Raw genomic sequence first — 21,660 nt, forward strand, 5'->3', positions numbered from 1 at the left:
TTGTTGCCATGGAGAAGACTTTTAATGGAGTCGTGGTGAGTTATGGTGTTGTGTTTTTGGCCCTGAGAATCATGGTTGCTCTGATACCAAATGATGGTTTTTTTAACTGGAGAATACTAAGGAAAGAGAGTTGAGAGAAGGTTATTACTAATTGTATTAAAAAAGCTTTAGTTGTATTACATCAAACAGCCAATTTAAAAGCCAAAATGCCACTGTTACAACCACTCTTAGTAGGATATTTTTACACAAATTCAAACCTAGCCATACACAATTACCTAATACAAGTACATTACACTTAAACCAAACCATAACAGTTGGCTGTATACACCTAAAAACATCACATTATAATTCAAAAGTCTAACAGCTCCAGCATTCAAATTCAGCCCAGTACACTTCAAATTTGGCTCCAAAAACCTGCAGACGTGCAACCTATCTTCATGTTTTCAGTAAAACATCACTGCCATCAATAATAGTACAAGTCAGTTAAACTAATAAATTTGATTACAACTTAAATGCAACAATCAAGCAATGTGTCTGCCGTTTCTTTATTACTACGTTCTTATCCCCTGTTAATGCAAAAAAAAAAATTCTAGAAATTTCATCTGTTTCTAGCAACAATTTCCCTTTCTTTCTTTGTGAACTTTGTATGCATTCCTAGGCTGAAATTACGGACAAAATTGATCCTTTACTTGCTATGATAGGAGAAACAGCCAAGTCTTAGCCATGTCAACTAAGCTATACAATTAACACATCTTAGCCAATATCAAATTCAATAGCAATATTGAAAGCCAACCTAGAAGACATATTTGATTTTCTAATTATTATAAACCCTTTATACAAGTTTAAACAGGCTTTCAAGGCTTCATGTGTAAACTAGAGAAAGCTAATGATATACTAGCTATTGGCTAAGAATTGATAAAGGGATTCAGTGAAGCTTAATCTAGAGCTCATTGTGAAAAAAGGAGTATTCTGACTCCTAGGATTCAGTTAATTAAATATCTGATAATGGACGGCGCCAGCAAGTTGATGATGAACTGCAGCAAGCTCATTATGAAAATCGCTCAAACTTGTTTAGAATTCCTCAATGACTTGTTTGGTTTTTCTCTTTTGCCTTGTATAGAAAATTATGTTTGTCATCTGTACAGCTAATTTACTACTTATAAGGTGATGAGTACATAACTACAGATGTCTTCTTGTAGTTTTTTGATAAAGAGTATAAATGGAAAAACAAACCTCAGACTCGATTGAGTTGAGTAAATAACAACAAAACCCGTATCCCAATTTAAAATTTCTCTCCCGCAAGATTTTCAGTGAAAAGTTCTACCTTCTATATTCTAGTCTCTTTTGAAGTCTAACAATGTGCATGGTTGAGAGCTCTGTTTGACACATTATTACTATCCTATCTTATTCACTATCCTATCCTAAAAATCCAATGCATTTGTTTTAATATTTTCAAAATCTAATTTTATTCTGTTCAACTCAAAATATTTAGATTATTTTTAACTCTTTAGATTTATTAATTTAACTAAACACTCCTAATAATAAAAGTTTATAAATTGACCAAAACACCCCCACCTACCCACATATTGCCGGTAGCCGACCGCATTGTATTCTATTATATAATGCCATACAAAATGTTTTATGATGTTAGGTAGAACATTACACTGTGTTATTCTTATATTATGTTATGTTTGGTAACAAAAAAATCATTTTGTTAAAAAACTAATATATATATATATATATATTTCATAAATATTAAAATGAACAGATAGTTACAAGGTGAATCATGAAAATTAAATAAAAGAAATTTAACTTACATGACTTGCAAGCATATAAAGAAGAAGATTAGAAGGAGCTTTGACCCAGGTAGTTTCAGCAAGTTTGGCCGAATTCGATCTAGCTTTTGTAAAGAAAGGATACATTCGAGTAATCCTTGGCACATTTTGGACAATAACAAAAACTTTCAACAAATTCATCACATTTGGACGTTTCGATCCGCTAATGACAGTTAAAATCACCACCTGGAGAGAGTTGAGCGAGTTCAGAGTCATAACCGATATCAAATATTATATATTTAGCTATGAGAATAAATAATTAAATCCGAAAACTCACCTGTGGGAGTGGAAGAATGGAGAGAAGATCAATTGGAAGCATCAAATATTTCCTTGCAGTTCCCTGTGGGTAATCATTTGAATTAACTCTTTGATATATAAAAAAAGGAGCGAAAGAGTGAGGACGCAGTTCCAAAATAATATAAAACAGATGAAAGACATCAAAGAAGGAACGTAGAGCAATAGCCACGATCACCAACTTCTTGTCCAATCCAAGGAACTTTTTATCATCATCATCGAGCGTAGAAGAACAAAGGATCTAATGCAATTCCAATCACACACAAACCCATTAAAATCCAATTCCATAAAGGGTCACTATCATTCACATAAAGGAAGACTCTCGGCCGTAGGTTTCTGTAACGAGAGTTTTGTGTCTCTCCAGTGCCTAAAATCTCTTCAGTTTCACGATACGGTCAGAAATCTACGAATAGTGAGTTAGTTTCCATTTCTGAGATGCTGTATCACGTTTCAAAGACCAAGACTACGTTGGCTGAAAGAGGATATCTAGCTAACATACAAAGACCAAGACAACGTTGACTGAAATAATATCTAAATCTTTATGCATGCTTATAACTCAGATGCCACGCAATGGAGAAACCGACAGTCAAAGAGTCAACTTCCCAAAATCTTTTTAGCCATCAATTTTGAATATTAATTTTAAGCATTTTTTTTTTCTTTTGGTTTATTGTATCCTAATATCTCATTAAAATGTTGATAATCAGAAAAGGATCACGTATTTAAAAGACAAAGTTGAAGAAATCCAAGGAGTACTTTCACGTTATTCATCATGTAAGTGATTGTTTGGTGTATTCGTTTTGTATGCATATTGTCAAAAACGTTGTTATTTAGATAACTAGGATTACCAACATAATAATGCTTTATTTGCCACAAGTTCTGAACCGATTGATCCACTGAATAAAGGTGATATACTCTACACCTTAAGGATGGAAGTGTAAATAACCCACTAATTAATAGTTCTTATTTACAGCTTTATTGGCACATTTTTTCTTTAAAATTCTAATTTTATACTGAATATTGGACATGTTCAGAGCCATAACTGACCTATAAACTGAGTTTGGTTTTGAATTTGGGAGAAATAAACTCAAGCTTAGGATGAGAGAGTTTGTATGAAAAGTTGAACATAAAGTAATTTTTTTTTCAATAATTACGTAATGTATACAAAGTTGGAATCACAATTATGTGGTTGTTGATATAACTACAGAAAAGTAAATCATATTAATTTGGGTTCCAACTTTGTAAGTCTAGTATTGATGTTTAAGATTATCTCATGACTTTGTGAATAATTGAGATACCAAATAATAAGAAACAACAATTAATTCACAAAAGAACATCATTTAATATCTAGCATCACTGAATTTGAATATCTGGCTTGGTTGTGAGATTCTTCTTGCGTGGAGTGAATCGAGAGAGTGAGTAGAGATTAGGATGAGGAGTGGATTTATGATGTTTATTTTAGGCATTATTAGTAACCTCCTATATTTTCATGAAATTATAACAACACCTCAATTTCGGAAATGCGAGTTTAAGTTTAACCCCATTTCGTTAAGTTTTTCCATTGAAGTTAACCGTTTTGAAGTTTATATTGATATTTTCAAATGTTTACAAGGGTACTTTAAACTTTTTAAACTTTAAAAGAATTTTTTTTTTAATTTTCTTTTACCCAATTTTTTGAAATTTTATAATTCCTCCCCCATCCTCATTTTTTTTTTCTCCCTTGTTTTCTCTTTCTTCTTCCTTCTTTCTTTCTTCATTTGTTCTCAGCTTCTTCTCTGGACATGGTGATTAGATGAAAAAAGGGCATGATTTGATGAAAAGTTGGATGAGGTTAAAGGGTTAAATAAGAAATGTTTATAAAGTTTATAGGGTAACAGCAAAATTTTGTAAATATTGTTTGATGAATGTAAAATTAATGAGTTTTAGGTGATTATAAACTTTTAACTTGAGGATAAAAATGTCATTTTGATATTTGACAAATTTTTATTAACAGAATTTAATGGGATAGGGTTTGGGCTCACAATTTCGAAATTGGCTATTGTTTCCAACGATCTCATGAAAACTATAGGGGTTTGCTAATAAAAAGCCTTTATTTATATAGAAACTTAATAATTTTTTTTATTTATATATAAGTTATAATGGGTGATAAAAATAATATTACATAATATCTGTAGAATTGAATACCAAATTTAAAGAATAAGGGTAGTATAGGTATTTACTTCCTTTTACAAAGATTTTGAATTGTTTGCTTTAACAAAGGGGGCGCAGGCTAGTCGCCTGATCCTAATACCCCAGGGGTTTTGGTAAATGAGGTAAATTTCACGGGGTTGTCAGTGATTAGCCTTTATAAGGTTACAATTTTAGATGCGATTATTTTTAATCATTGGGATCTAAAATATGAGATTCTAATTTAATAAATAATATTATTATTTAAAAAAATATATTGTAGATGTTAAAATCTATGGTTACGGAAGCAAGGTCTAATCCCGTGAAGTTGGACTCATTGGCAATTTGACAGAAAGAGCAAACAAGTGTGGAGCTTACTCAGATACTGGTGTGGTATCTGCCATAGGTATTCTGACGCTCAAGTCAGTAAAACTGAATGAGACAATTTAGTGAGGGTAAGGGAAGGAAGGGTTACCGGAGGTTAAGTCAGGGACTAAAACTACAACATAGTAGCATAGCTCTCAGAAGTAAGAGCTTGGGTGTTAGTAGGTGATATTGAGGCTCAATGCCTAAATAGGGGAGTGACCTCTGTTTATATAGTAGTTGTTGGGTCTTTGCATCCTAATAGGACTTTGAATCCTTAAGGGTAAAGGTCTCGTGAATAGGAAAGATCCTGATTCACTTGACTTAATAGTAACGGGGGTCCTAATCTGCCTAAGATACGAAATCTTGGGCGAATTAGGATAAAGTAAAACATGAAAAATGCTACTTACCTTAGTCTGGAAGGCTTGGCCTTAGGTGGGGTGTTGGAGTCACCCATTCTAGAAGAAAGCTGGGTCTGGAGGTCACGGTTTGGCCCAAGTCATGAGCTCTGGTGCTGATCCAATCAAAATTGGATCGTAAGGCTTAGTCTGATGTAGTGGATCATTCTTGTCTGAGCTTGATAGGGCATCGTATGATTTTAGACTCCCACATATATTTTAAAAGAAATCGTTATGTTTAAATTTGTAATTAATATGTTGTATGTTATCATTTATCTTAGTGTAAATATTATGTTGTTAATCCAAGTAAATAATTTCAATATTTTAACTTCATTAACACTTTTATTTAATCATCATGTTGTCTCAGTTGCATTGGGGCTAAATGATGAATAAATTATAGGGTTTATGATAAAAATCTCCCTTAGGTAATAATCAAATAACAAAAATTTCTCTATGGTTGTAGTTATAATAGAAATTCTTCCATCGTTAAAGTTTTTTATGTTAAAATAAACGATAGAGAGACAATTTCATAAATATATATTGTTGTATCATATTATAAATTTTAATGACACATTAACGGTAGAAGAATTTCTATTATTTCTGAAATTTTAAGAGTAATTTTGTTATTTGATTAAACTTTTGGATACATGTGAACCCCTAAATCATATTGTGATTGATGAACCTGCATAATTGGTCTAAAAGTTTCGTCTTTGTCGTCCATTGTTAGATAGCGACAGAATACAGCAACAAACCTTGATATCCATAGCTGTATTCAAGAAAGCAAGCGATAACTTCAAAACCTTCATACCAATAGGAACCTGAGCCTCTTTCTCTCCAATGCGAGGGCGCCCACCCCGCCGTTAATCTAATATATAATCAGCTATGCCAGTCATTAGCCCGGCAGGGGCTTTCCCTTTGCCACACCATTGCCATACTCGAGTGCATTCATGGTACATGATTCCGATAAATTCTGTCTTTACATCGCCCTTGTAGTTTGCGATATAATCTGGGTTGGCAAAGATATGGTACCAAACCCGTTAATGGGACCGACTTCTAACGACATTACCACTTGGTTGTAGTCTTTCTATCACCTTTGTCTTGCTGAAAGGTATCCCAAATAAACTTTAAGGCTTTCCGTAGGGTTTGTTTGCTACAAGCGGCCCCGATCTCATTATCAGAACTTGCCACCGAGTGTGTCTGAGGCATTGTTAGTGGCAATGTATCGGACAGCCTGAATCGGAACAATTATTATTGCTATGGCAAGAAGAAAACAGAAAAGCTATAGGGGAAGCATTTTGCTTAGAGAGTTTGGGCTTCTTGTTGATTATAAAATAAATTTCCACGAGTATATATAGGGAAACTGAAGTGTAATGGATACAAGTACGTGCATTGTGCAAATCTTTTTAATTTATGATGAAACAGAAAGGTGATTGATAAATTTAAGATAAAAGGAACATATATGTATAATCTTTTTAATGGAGGTCAATTAACAAGTGGAATTTAAACATTGTTTGATTTGTGTTGCATCTAGCATAGCTCAAACTGAAGTTTCTAGTAGCCATGCCAAAGATGAATAATGCATTTGCTTTAGCTTTCATCAATACAATAGCATGGTAGATGTACTCAAACGTTTGTGATGCGACCCATCCTAACCCTCTCTGTCCCATAGGATCTGAGCGCTCCCATAGGACTCGGGTGACCGAGACGTGCCATGTCAGGCCGCCTCTCAGGTATTCCTTAACTCGTCGGATCCAAGCGTTCTAAGAGACTCAGGGTCCCAAGAAGAGGGTGAAATTTTTTTTGAAAACAATTTATAAAACTCCATTCATAAAACACTTAATGTCATAATTCTGAAAATGTAAGCATTAGAAATCAGTTACACAAAATACTATATCAGAGTGTTCTAACATGTACACACATCATGCCGATGAACATGCGTTTGTGGTTGACCGAAAGCATATAGTATACGCTTTACATATCCTGTATGCAAACTTAAGAGGAAAATCATAACACAGTGAGCTAAAAAGCCCAATGAGTGGATAACATAGTTCATAAATGAAAATAACCTTCAACCTTAAACATGTATGAGAAAACACTTGTATTTCACGTAACCCGTGATCATTTCCTAAGTGAAGCCACACTTTCCTTATAAAGTTTCCAGACATGATAAATTCTAAATGTGTACCTACTCAAGCCCAACAAGGAAATCTACATTGTAAAACCCCTCTCTAGCCGGGTATTTCCTAAGTATCCCTTAGCCATTGAGAACCTAGAAAATGCACGCCTAGGAAAGAAGTTTATTTTAAAATCTTATTTAAAGAATAAATTTGTAGTTTAAAAACATATACAATTTTTTTTTTTCTAAACTATAATAAGCTCATTGCACAAGTCAAATGATATAGTTTCCTTTCTTGGAGAAAATTATGAAATCCATAGTAATACTTACTAGATCATACACACTTTTAAAATTTTTACTAGTAATTTGATTTCCTTTATTGACACAAACATATATACTCCATTATAACATGGACATATTTACTGCATTATGAGATATAAACATAATTACTAACTAAATACTAGCAAAACCATTCAATAGTCATATTTGAAACATCCCTTTATGCTCATAGCATCCCTTGGAATCCTCTCCCAACTTCATACCTTAATCCTTACCTACAAAACATTTTAAAACATTTCGTCGGGTGAGCGCTAATCACTCAGTAAGGGAATATAGCTATTTATAAACTATTAAGGTTCATTATACAAGTATACTACTTAGGATTTTACCTACCTACAAAGACATGACCTTCATTCATTGACATTAACAAGTACATAATACATGTCATACACTTTGGACTTTTCTTATAAACATATGTCATAACATAACCATACATAAAATAACATAGAACATATATGACTTATGCAATATTCATAAACATGGCATGCCTATTTCCTTTTGTCTTTGTACTTGATATTTTCATTAGTCTTTATTATCTGATCAGATTCATTTGAACCATTACTTTGTTCTTGGTCGTCACCTCAAAGGACTCATGGTTTCCATAAGAATTTCATTCCTCTGATCTTGGTTTATACCTCAAGAGACTCATGAAATTCATTTTTTAACATTTCATAAATTTTTTCATAAGTCAACTAAATAAGCTATATGCATTACCATTAAGAATGCCAACATGTGGAATAACATCTCCCATGCTCAATCATACTATTCATTCATTTAACATGTACCCTTAGCCAATTGCACAACTCATCAATCAATTTAGCAAAACTCCATGACATGAATATTCTCCTACTAAATTCCTTAACTTAATTCATTCAATTTCTCATACAATACAAGGAATTTCAATAGTAAGATTTTTCAGGGGTTTATTAGAATTAAAAAAAAAAAAAAATCGGAATTTCCATTAAGAAGGTGGATGCCATATAGTTTGTAACTTTTCAAGCAATTTTTCCCTTATCTTCCAATTCGAATTGATTTTTGCCTAAAACATAAAAGTTTTAGGTCTATTTCTTAACTTTTTAATATTTTAAGAATCAACTCAAGCAGATTTCTATAACTTCAGTTATGACTGATTTAGTGAAGCATGTACAATATAAGTCTTAAAAAGCCAAATCCGAATTCTATTCATTTTAACCATGTCACCTTCATTTGCACATTCAAATCATTTTCCATATCATTCTAAGTATAAAAGGCCATAAAAATCTGCCCTTTTACAGAACCAAAAAGTGCCAAAATATCATCCAACTACAAATCTCTTAATTGGCATAATCATCCTCCATATGCACACATACACCAATCAACACACCCATTTAAACCATCCATAACCAAAACTTAGCATCACTCTCATATTAACATAAATAAATGTAAGTTTCATAAACCCTAGGTGTTATCAATTGTAGTCATAAGGGAGATTTTTTTCCCTTATCTTAGTATTCAAAGCATAAAGACACTTCTCTTTAGCTCCAAAGGTTCACACTTTCTACCCTACACACATAACTAGTTATGAATTTCTCTTTTAACTAAAAATCAGAACAACTAGGATTTTGAAACTCACCTTAAACCCTGAAATTGAAGTTCTTTAAGTGTGGATGGTGATCTCCTTTAAAATTCAACTTGAAATCCTATGAAAATTTGAGAGAGAGAGCTTGAATTTAATCCTATAATGAAGGAGAATGAGACTTGAAGAAGAGAGTTTGATGTTCTAAGAGTGTTGGCTGACTTAACTAAGGAAATATCTTATAAATATTTCATTTTTTTTTAATTCCAAAATGGGATTGGCCATCAAAGTTAGAGATATGGGTCATTTGGTATAAATTTTGCATATAAGGGCATTTCTACTACAACATAATGATTAGCACTCATTTAATGTCATTTGACTTCTTTAAAACACTTAGTAATTAAGCAATTCCATTAGGTAAATGACTATTTTACCCTTGGTACACTTTTATGGATACTTAATTCATATGGATTTGTATGAAAAGACCATTATACCCTTGGTTACCGTTTACGCCATTTAACCATGTCAATCAACTTTATGACCATTCTACCCTCATTTCTCTTTAATGACATCACGCCTTACACTTTATAATGGTCACATCTCGAAATACATGTAAGTTGACCATTTTACCCTTCCATTCAAAAAAAGAAAATTACTTGAAAAGGTAAATTTCATACCTCAAGGCATCGGAATAATAACACGGGGTTTACATACATCCTTGCACAAACTTTCCAAATACCATGGATCATCATGTGATAACTCACATAAACAATACACCAAATCATCGAAGCTGAGTAGGCATTTCCTGACATGAAACCCACACTTACTCCCACTAATACTCACGAAGTGTCCACAATTTCCACTCCAGCCCATACCCATTGGGTATACACAAATTCCACCCTAGCCTATACCCGTTGGGTAGTTAACCAACTCTCCTCACATCATTATTACAACCATCACCACTACCACCACACAAGTACCTAGGGTCCCTAATACAGACAACCAAATAGGCCACCCATAGTCTATCCTCAAGGTGACACCATCCATAGTTTATCCTCGGGATGACATACTCATCACAAGATAACCATACTTGACCCACAGTCTATCCTCGGGATGTCATGATATGGTATCATATAGAAAAAGCTCGCCCATAGTATATCCTCAAGGCATCATGTATCAATATCCTACAGTCTATCCTAGAGGTGATACCATCCACAGTCTATCTTGGGGATGATATACTCATCACTAGATCACCATACCTGACCCACAGTCTATCCTTGGGGCGTCATGATATGATATCCCATAATATCCCGCTTGGAGCTCCTTAGGCATTCGTGCTATCCCAATACGATGCTACTAGCATGCGGTAGTACAAACCATCTCAACACATGTGGGAGACTAAGAAACAAAATACAAGCTAGCTGATGTTTGAAGAGGGACAAGTACTATTGAAGGGTGATCTTAAATCCAAATACAACAAACCCTTCACTCCTAGCCAAACACATCCTTATACACACTACAACGAAAATGGCCTATGCTAACACTGGATAGTAGCACTTTTCCTTAAAGTGTTACCGTAGATTGTCTATGGTAATACTTGATGTTAAAATGTTACGATAACAATTTTTGTATGTAACACTTTAACTTTTTGTAACACATTTTATATCAATGGTAACTCTTTTTCTTAAATGTTATGGAAAATATATCTACAATATCATTTTTAAAGTGTTACAATAGACCTAATAATATAGTAACTTTTTTATAATGTTACCATATAATCAAAATATAGTAACATTTTATAAGTGTTACCATAAACCCAATTATTGACCCCAATAAAAAAATATTATTCCCGCCAATCTGAAATGAGGTTGATTTTGTCTCTTTTTTATTGTTTATGGATCAAATTCACTATTTGGGCTTTACTTTGTTACATCTCATTCATGTAGGGACCAAACTCAAATGTTTTTACAAATAGTATAAAAGGAAGATGGAAGTTATGCAAAGCCAAAAACATCCACCCATCTTCATCCATTTTTCGGAGACCACCCAACTTCCACCTTTGACGACCATTTTCCTTCTCCAACGGCCGACCGTCATCATGTAAGACCTTCCTAGATTACAACGACCATTAAGCTTCTTCCATCTGTGACCATTCATCTTCTCGATGACTTTAATTTCTTAGTTTTTCGACAACTTCTAGACATCCTAGGGGGTAGTCCATACTCCCTAAGGTTAGATCCACCTTCCCCAAGCTTGGTTGACTCGAACTCTCGCCTGAAAAGGCCATTTCACCGTCTTGACTCTTCACCTTAATTCTCGATGTGATTTCGTCACTTTTTGGTGTCGTTTCGTCTCCAAAGTGTTGGAGTTGTCCACCACTTCAACAATAAGGGGTCACGCATATGCATTCGGGAGTCTTCGTTGCTCGGTCAATGGGTAGGGGTGCAGGGTGCAGCACCTCTCGGCCCGTAGGCAATTTGCGTGTATTGAAATAATATTGATTCTACTAAATTAAAGTATAGTAATACTTAAAAGTGTTACAAAATAAAAATATAATAACACTTAAAAGTATTACCATTTTCTTAAACTTTAACCGGGAAAAAACTTGTATACCCACCAAACAAAATTTCCCCTCACCCCCCCACCCCCCCCCCCCCCCCGCCCCCCCAAAAAAGAAAAAAAAAAAACCTCATTCACTCATCTTCTTCACGCCACTTTTGCAATTTTACTTCTTCACTAAAATTTCAGCTACAAATTTCCCTCTATAACAATTTTTCGTTATCTCAACGAAGCCACCCTACACTTAGAGCATTCTCAAATCTTCCAACCTACTTAGACAAAATACCCTACACTTAATCATCTTCATTCAGAAAAATCTAGTGAAAATCACCAGTTTCATCAAATTTTTAGCTTAAAATCTCTAATACCCATAACCTATTGAACCCTAAATCGAAGCCCCCTTCCTTTAAGAGGAAAATCAGTGAAGCTACGGCTCAGGTGAATCATTTTCTTCATTTTTTTTAATCTTGTCAGTTGTTTGCTTACATTTTTTGGTTATTTGATAGTGAGTATGTTGTTCATCAGGGTACTACACAAACTCTGGGTGGAGGGCCGCTTGTAAAAAAGGTCATTTCTAGTTGCTTCACATTCTTCTTTTCGCTCTTGCACTCCTTCCTCACATTTGTTACTTTTTTTTTTTTTTGTGCATTTACTATTTATTATTTTGTGCTTTGTTTGCTAGAATTAAAATTGTGTCAAAAGTGGTAATGTAGAAACTCTTAAGCTTAAAGCAATATTCTCAATGGCTAGTCAAATTCTGTTTATCTCAACAACAGTTTGCAAAATGCAGTCTGCATTTTTGAAAACCACAGCTTGCAAAAATGCAAACTTCAGTTTGCAAACTTTGAGCCCTTTTGTGCCTCAACTTCACTTCTCTTCAGATGTTGTGACTAAAAAGCCTAGTTCTAACGAGCCTCTGCTATAGGTTATTGATTCAAAAATCAAGTGTGCTAAGGAGATTGATGATCACAATCGGGTAATGAGAAATTTTCTTTTCCTTTTTTATTTTTTTGGGTGGTTGGTTTATGGCTGTTTCTTCACAATAAAATCCTAAAAAATTGAAAGAAATTTGAGTAGTTGTATTTTATTTTTTATTTTAAATAATGAAAAAGCTTGGTTTGGTTTGCTGAGTTTCTGTTTGCTTATATTTTGCTTATTGAGATGATTAAGGGAAAGTGAAGAAAATTAAGGGTTCAGACTGCAGCTTGCAAAAATGCAGATTGAAGTTATTATTGTCATCATATTCATTTTCTTCTGTCTATCTTACGTATTTCCTTTTGGGAGTAAGGGACTAGGAGCTGTTGGTTGCAAGGTTGAGAAAATTATGATCGCAAAAGAAAACCAATGGTAGTTGATTTAAGGTTTTTGGAGTGACTATTTTAGTGACATTGGGAGCTTGACATAGATGTTAACTAGCACTGTATGTGTACTATCCTGAAGATGCAGTTATCACCTTAAAGATTTTGAGTATAAGAATATTGATGATAAAGGGTCGGGTCATAACAATGATGATGATTCAAGTAATTTTTTGATTGGTTAATTAAGCATATATGATGTTTTCTTTGAGGAGTATTTTCTATTTTTAGTTTTTTCTTCTGTTGTTCTCCTCTTGTATACTCCTTTTGGCCTTTTTAAATGTTATTTATTTACTTATTCGAGAGACTTATTGCATCTTTGGCAAAAAGAATACTAAAATATCTGAAATGGAGCCTTCTTAGCATTTTGTTAGGGTTTAGATTTTAGAGGAAGGGTTTTCTTTGCTATAAGTTTTCAAATTACTGATCAAACTTATATGTTTGCAGGATGAAGTCATGAAACTATCACCTCATGCTCATGCCATTACAGATGTGGAGGATGAGGAGCTTCGGAGCTTCTTTTATGGAATGTCACCTTGGCAGGTATATCTTCTTTAGTTTCATAATGCTTATACTTGTTAATATTGTCTATCTCTCATAGAACCAAAAAGAATTGATATAACTATAATTCAAATTTGCAGTTTATACTAATGGTTGCTGAGAGCTCTGTGGGAGAAGAGCTTTTCTACCGGGTTGTTGTTCAGGTTTGTTGTCAGGAAGAGTGCCCTTTTATTATTATTATTTTTAATATAGAATAAAGATATCATAGGACTTCTAGATTAGAAATTTAGATGTCTGAATTTAGATATCATACTTATTGACTGCAGACTACAACTTGCAAAATTGTAGACTGCAGTTTGTAAAAATGCAGACTGTAGCTTGCAAAAATGCAGACTGTAGTTTGTAGACTACAGCTTGCAAAACTGCAGACTGCAGCTTGCAAAAATTATAGACTGCAGTTTGCAAAAAGCAAAGTCCCAAACAGTTTGCATGTGCATATTTGAATATGAATTTATTATATTTGTCAAACTGTAATAGTGTTTCTGTTTGTGCAGATCGAAATTTGTCCGATATCAAGAGGGAATTAAAGATTATTGCAACAAGAAGGATTGGAGTTAATAAGCTACAACCATTAAGTATTTAGAGAGTAAGCATTATTGTGTTGTTCAATGGAATTTGCATATTATGTTGGTTACATTCAACCACACTAGTTACATTTGAGCTTCAATCCTATACCCACACAACATGCAACATCTCTACTCAATCCCTTAAATGAAACCCAATAAAACCTCAAAGTCCAAATACCATATTCATCAATCATACAAGACATTTTTTATTTATTCAATAGCCTTCAAATTCTTAAATAAACCCAACTGTCCCAATGGTTTTCCCTTTCTTCTTCTTCTAGTTGAAATGAATAAGAGTTCAAGAGAAGCTAAAGCTCAAGAAGATTCGAGAAAAGAAAAACAATAACAGAGGAAGAAAAAAGAGAAAAATTAGTTAGAGTTTAGTAGAATTTTCTAACTAAATTGCATGAATGAAGAAGAAGGTGCGTGATCAAGACTTTATATTATAGTAGATCACTAAAACGCCATTGTTTTTACAACAAAAGTTAACTCCTAGTTTAGCTATATTACAAACTGACCTAGGTAACTTTGTTACACTACAAAAACCACCAACTTTCATACATATTATTCTCAATATCTCCTCTTAAACACAACATATTTCTTTTCTAGTTAACCTTCATACACAATATTCTTAATATCCCCCCTTAAACACAACGTCTTTCTTTCCTAGTTAACCTTCATACTTAGTATTCTCAATATCACATACAGACTTTCTCTTTTCATCCCTCAATAATTCTGCTAACTTTGCATTTTTTTCTACTCTTTTTAGTAACCCGTGGACTGTATCAAGACGTAATTTTACACCACAACTATGAAGTTTTTTAGGATGCACAACTGTTGTTAATTGGTGTGACTTCTTCAGAAAGGGTAGAAAGCACATTCAGCTTGGTTAGCAAAATACTAAACCTATGCCCAGACAATGATTTAGTTAAAATATTTGCTTTTTTGTATTCAGAGGCTACATATTGCACAGCTAGTTGCTTCTTGGCTACCAATTCTCTTACGTAATGAATGTCAACTTCATTATGTTTAGTACAAGCATGGAATACGGGGTTACACTCATATTATCACACCAAATGGCAAGCACATGTTTGATCTCAATTCCTAATTCTTTAAACAAATGTTGTACCCATGTTACTTCAATGGCAACTTGACTTAATGCCTAATACTTAGCTTCGGTGGATGACAAAGTGACAACCTTTTTGTTTGCGGGAGCTCCATTGAATTAGATTTCTACTAACAAAAATAGCATAACCAATGGTTGAATGTCTTTCATTGATATCGCTTGCCCAATCTGCATTAGCATAAGCTTCTAAACCAAAGATTGAGCTCCTGTGGAACATAAAACCATATGATATAGTCCCTTTGATATAACGCATAATACGTTTACAAGCAGTCCAATGTGACTCAATTGGATTTTGTAAAAATTGACCGAGTTTATTCACCGTAAAAGCTAAATCAAGTCAGGACAATGTTAAGTATTGAAGACTCCCAATAATGCTCCTGTATAAAGATGGATTTTCAAACAACTCACCACCTTCTTTTGTAAGTTTACAATTAGTCGCCATTGGAGTAATGCAAGGCTTGGATTCATGCATTCTAGCCTTGATTAAAAGGTCATGAGCATATTTAGATTGGGTTAGAAACAGTCTAGAATTATTTCTCTTGACTTCAAACCCAAGGAAATAGTGAACTTCACCCAATGTTTTCAAAAAAAACTGAGTGTGTAAATCTTGTACTACCTTGTCAATGAGCTGCACATTGTTCCTTGTTACCAAAATGTCATCAACATAAACAAGTAAATATATAACCTGAGAGTTTTGACTGTAAAAGAAGAGGCTAACATCGGATGTAGAATTGACAAAACCCCAAGCTAGCAAAGCACTTCGCAATTTATCAAACCAGGCCTTGGGGGCCTGTTTAAGGCCATATAATGCTTTATTAAGTTTGTAAACACATTGAGTTGTGGGAAAATCAGAAAAACCTGTTGGTCGCATCTTGTAGACCTTCTTGGACAAGTCACCATTTAGAAATGTGTTGTTGATGTCCAGTTGTTGAATTGGCCAATCATGATGAACTACTAAAGAGAACAATATTCTGGTTGTTGCAGCATTAACTACCGACGAGAATGTGTCAAAATAATGGAAGCCAGGGGGTTTGTTGAAACCCCTTGGCAACCAATCTAGCCTTGTACTTTTGCAAGGAGCCATCCGTATTAAGTTTGGTTTGAAAAACCCATTTACTACCAACAACATTCATACCATCTTCATACGATACCAATTCCCAAGTATCGTTATCCATGAGAGCTTTATACTCAATTTCCATGGCTTGTTTCCATTTTGGAATTGCCAAAGCTTTTATAGCAGATGTGAGTTCTTTAAGAATAGAAAGTTGAGAAAGAAGAGCTTTAGTTGTGCTTTTAGACTTAGACCTGGTTGTCATAGGATGACTGTTAACAGGTACATGTGGAGAAGTAGTTGGTGTTGAGAGAGAAAGAATTACTTCCAATTGAATACCAGACTTGTCACCTGATGGTTGAGATAATAAGAAAGGTTCTACTGCGATTGGTTTTAAACTTGACTGAGAGTGTAGTGAAGGGTGCTGGGTGTGAGCACTTGAACTCGATAATGAACCAAAGGTATCTTGCGAACTAGACTCATTAGATGGTAAGGGAGCATCAGGATCGTTTTGTCTAGAGTTTAGAACATGAGTGGTAGAGTGTTCATGCTGTGCATGAGAAATGTTTGTAACAGAAGCCGGAGGGATAGTGTGACATTCTGATTAGAGATAGCATGTGGTGCAGATATAGCAAGATCACACATATTAGCAAGATCAGAATTGATATCTGAAGTCACATGAGAGTTTGCAATACCAGTAGAAAGTTGCTGATAAGAGAAAAATGAACCATTAGAAGTTGCAGACTTAGGGGAAGTAAAGGCAACCTGCTATGAAGTAAATCATATTTTGTAAGGAAAATCAAGCTTATTAAACTGTACTAGTTTAACTATATACATTCTACCATCAGATGACATACATTTGTAGCCTTTGTGAGCTAAGTTATACCCCAAAAGACACACTTTTCAATCCGAAAGGATAACTTGTGCTTGTGGTAAGGTCTAAGATAGGATAATAATTACGCCCAAACACTTTAAAGAGTGGCATAAACAGGCTCTTGTTGGAATAATAACTAAAAAGGAGAGATATCACCAAGAACATATGATGATAGTCGATTCAGTAAGTATGTGGCTATAGGAAAGGCGGACCACCAAACTTTGAGGGGCATAGATGCATGGGCTAAAAGGGACAACCCAAACTTAGTAATAGATCAGTTTTTTTGCTTCACCTAACCATTTTTTTGGTGAAGATAATGGAAAGAATGCCTAAAATGAATACCATGACATTCCAAATGCTTAGATAAAGGGCGAAACTCACCATCCCAATCAGTTTGCAAACACTTAAGTGTGGCTCCCAACTATTTTTCAACAAGAAACATGAAATTGAGTAAATACATTGTAAGTTTCAGACTTGGCTTTCAAGGGATAAATCCATGTATAGCGGCTGTAGTCATCCACAAAAATCACATAATGCTGAAAACCTTCATTAAATAAAATAGGGGCTGGTCCCTAAAGATCCGAGTATACAAGTTCCAACGGTGCTTTAGCTCTAGAGTTAGAACTAGGAAAACTACATTGCTGAAGTTTACCAAACTTGCAAGCTTCACAAAAAAACTCTTTATTTATATGATCACCAGACATTTTTACATTCATCTTATGCAAGATAATGGACAATGTCTTAGCATTTTGGAGGCCTAGTCTAGCATGCCAAAGCAAACAATCACTAGCTGTCACTTTATTACAATGAAATGTAGTTGTAAAAGCATGTGAATCTTTTTAAAGCTTCCTTTGATTTGCAAAAGCATCAGTCTTTATTGCCGAAAATGAAATGGGAATAGTAGAAGCAACACTTCTCTCACATGGTAAGGCTAATTGGTAAGGTCTATTATTCACAAATCCTTGTAGCAACACAGCCTTGCTATTTTTTTCCTTTACCAAATAATGATCCGCATGAAATTCGACAATTACATTATTATCTTTAGTAATCTAAGAAATACTTAGAAATTTGTTTGCTATTTGAGGCATACACAAGATATTCTTATGCTAAACCACCCTATGAGAATTGTAAGAAGGTAGAATGAGCATACTTGTCTGTGTAATGGGCAGTGATTCACCATTTCCTACTTGAACTCGAGAACCTCTAGGATAGTTAGAAGTCACCACCATGTTAGACGTATTAGCGGTCATATGATTGGAGGCACCTGAATCCATGTACCAAGCCTTATCGCCAACAGTTTAAGGAGTAGCAATAGGTTGTCTAGTGCTGCTTAAAACTATACCAGCATTAGAATTACTCTTGAAAGAAAATTCTCCAGTGGAACTAGTATGACCAATAGAGCTATTATATGGATGCAGAGCAGAGTTTTGATATGAAAAACTTCTAGCAACTGAGTGAGCAAATGGTAACTGATCATGAAAGTCTACAATAGAATTGTTAGCAAAATTTCTAGCTACTGAATGAGTATAAGATAACTGATCATGGAAGCCCGCAGCTGAGTTATTAGCAAAGTTTGGGGTCACACTTTTAGCCGCAAACAACGCTTGAGTTGTTTCACTTGAGACTCTTGGAAGATTCTGTTGAAGAGTACTCGAATAAGGAAAAACAATTGGTGATGACTATTGATTGTGATTTGGTTGATAAAAAGGTCTAGCTTGATATCCTTGATATTCTTGGTCAAATCGTTGATAACATTACAATGTAGAATGTCCTTGTTTCCCACAGACTTGACATATCAGTCTTGGGCGAAAATTTCCTCTACCGTTGCCTTAACTTCTATTGAGAAAAGGTGCACTAGGATTGTAGAATTGAGAGTTCGCACTATAGGTGAGTTTAGTGATATCAGGTCTCAAATTTCCAAAGAAGTCAACAATAGGAGGTCTAAAAACATACGAAAGGGATTCCACACCAGTATTCTGACCTTGCTGAGGTAAAATTCCAAAATTAGGATAGGTGAAATTGATTGGATGTATACCACTAGAGGGATACTGAGAAGTATGAGAAGTAGGAAGTACACCCAAAGACACACCTAATGGATTTAGAGGCATTTTGGCAAGACTTTCATTAACATTCTGTCTAGTTGCTATTAAAGCAGATGATAGTCCTTCATGGAAGTTCATTAAAGAACCATGTTGTCTCTCCAGACACATCTCATGTTTGTGGAGAAGGAATTGATCTTCCTGGAGTGTAGCATGACTGGAGTTTGATTGTAAATTGGCTACAATAGTGTCATATTTTGGCCCTAGGCCATCAAGTATGTACAACAATAATTCTTCATCATCTATATTCACACCACTTGCAATCAGTTCATCCCCTAATTCCTTCATTTGTAGAACATACTCATTTACACTTTGAGACTCTTTCTTTATGGTTTGCAACAAATTTCTCAAATACAATGTTTTTGCCTTAGAAAATGACTGAAAATGCAGCTCTAACGTATTCCATATTTCATAGGCACTATGATTTTTGCAACACGTCTAAACATAGACTCAATAATGGATGAAAGTAACCAATTAACCAAGAATTGATTAGTCTGTTTCCAATTGAAGTACTTAGGGTTTGGCCTCTTAACCACTTCCTCATTTTCTTCAGATTTCTCAATTCGAAACATTTGTGGGCAAAGATTCTCACCTGTCACAAAGCCATCTAATCCATGCGAAGCTAAGCCAAGTAAGATTTGAGGCTTTAAGTAATTGTAATTCTTATATGTCAGCTTCACAGTAAAAGTAGGAAGTGAGATCTGAGCTACTTGATTTATTGTATTGACATTATCGAGTGGCTCTAATTCTATCTTAGAATTTCCATTTGACTTATCAGGATTTAGATCTACCATGGACGCTTTTCTAGGGCTATGATACCAAGTTGAATTGAAGAAGAGTTCAATAGAAGCTAAAGCTCAAGAAGATTTGAGAAAAGAAAAACAACAGCGGAAGAAGAAAACGAGAAAATTTAGCTGCCCAGCCATCCCAAGTTTCCATTTAACAAAATGGCCATGAAAATCTTTTTGATTTTTTTTTTTTTTTGGGTTAAAAAATATGACGTGGCACACTTAAGTGTAATTAAAGCAGCAAAAATGATTAGGGTGAAAAGAATTTAAACATTTGTGGGTTAGAGTATAATAAAGAGAAGTTGATTTAAAATTTGAAAGGCAAAACACATTTCTCTCAGCTTCTCTTTCTCAAAACAAGATTAAAAAACATTAATATATCTCGTTTTTTCTTCCAATTTTCTGCAATTTCTCAATTTCTTTGCTCTTTGCATTTTTGTCATTCCTTGCCATTCCCGATTAAGTTATAATGGCTGAGATCGTTAAAGAAACATAAAAAACACATCTACTCCCCAAATTGTAGGCACCACTGGGTCTACCAAAAATGGAGAAGAAGAAGTTGTGGCAGAGTAACTTCTGATGACTGAAGTTGCTCTGCCAGGAGAGGAGACGGCGTCGACGGAAGACATTCTATTGGCGGAACAAGGGAGGGCAAGAGTTGAAATTGAAATTGAAACTGAAGAGGAGGATGCCAACGCAAATTCCAAGCGTTTGACATGATCGCTTAAGCGACCAAGAGTAAAAGCAAAGGATCGCTTAAGCAATCTGTATATGACAGACGATCGCTTAAGCGACCTGGTGTAAGCGATTTTAGATAGCTTAAGTGATCGTGCATCTGGGCAGAAGTTGATTCTGCCTCAGATATGATCGCTTAAGCGATTATAAATCGCTTAAAGCGACCAACGTTAAAAGCAAAGGATCGCTTAAGTGATCATGCGTCTAGGCACTTATTTATTGTCTTGTTCATCATCGCTTAAGTGGCCAATAGTAAAAGCGAGGAATCGCTTAAGCGATACTTAAGGGATCCTGTGTTTGGGTACTTTTTTATTGTCTTGTTCATGATTGCTTAAGCGATCATACCAATAGTAAAAGCGAAGAATCGCTTAAGTGATACACTTAATCGCTTAAGCGATTGTGCATCTAGGCAGAAGTTTATTCTGTCTTGGACATGATCGCTTAAGCGACCAAGGTTAAAAGTAAAGGATCACTTAAGCGATAGAATAAATCGCTTAAGCGATCGTGCGTCTAGGCACTTATTGATTCTGTCTTGTTCGTGATCTTAAGTGACCAAGTGTAAAAGCATAGAATCGCTTAAGCGATAACATAAATACAACTAGATCTCTTAAGCTACTAAGTCTAAATACACAGGATTGCTTAAGCGAGAAATGAAATCTCTTAAGCGATCCAGTGTATTTGGATTATTTTTATTGTATTTCACTAGATTGGTTAAGCGATTAACGCTATCTTAGACATATAAGGTATACGATTCATTTAGTGTACCATGACCATTATTATATTTTAATTAAATTAGTTCTTTTACAGCTATATTAAACATATATAGTATATAATATTTACATCTATATTAAACATATCAGGTGTATGATTTGTTTAGTGGACC

General features: G+C 34.5%; 1 protein-coding gene across 1 annotated transcript; it reads right to left on the reverse strand.

Annotated features, from left to right (window-relative positions):
* Nucleotides 1–156: 156 nt before the first annotated feature.
* LOC116114146 (probable cyclic nucleotide-gated ion channel 10) lies at nucleotides 157–2,614 on the reverse strand. Its single transcript, XM_031400299.1, has 3 exons — nucleotides 2,113–2,614; nucleotides 1,818–2,021; nucleotides 157–457 (listed from the first exon to the last, which is right to left on the reverse strand). The coding sequence occupies exons 1-3, from the start codon at nucleotides 2,152–2,154 to the stop codon at nucleotides 455–457; spliced, it is 249 nt and encodes an 82-aa protein (XP_031256159.1). The 5' UTR covers nucleotides 2,155–2,614; the 3' UTR covers nucleotides 157–454.
* Nucleotides 2,615–21,660: the final 19,046 nt, after the last annotated feature.

Source organism: Pistacia vera, unplaced genomic scaffold, assembly GCF_008641045.1.
Source record: "Pistacia vera cultivar Batoury unplaced genomic scaffold, PisVer_v2 Contig700, whole genome shotgun sequence".
In the NCBI taxonomy this organism is placed as follows: Eukaryota; Viridiplantae; Streptophyta; class Magnoliopsida; order Sapindales; family Anacardiaceae; genus Pistacia; species Pistacia vera.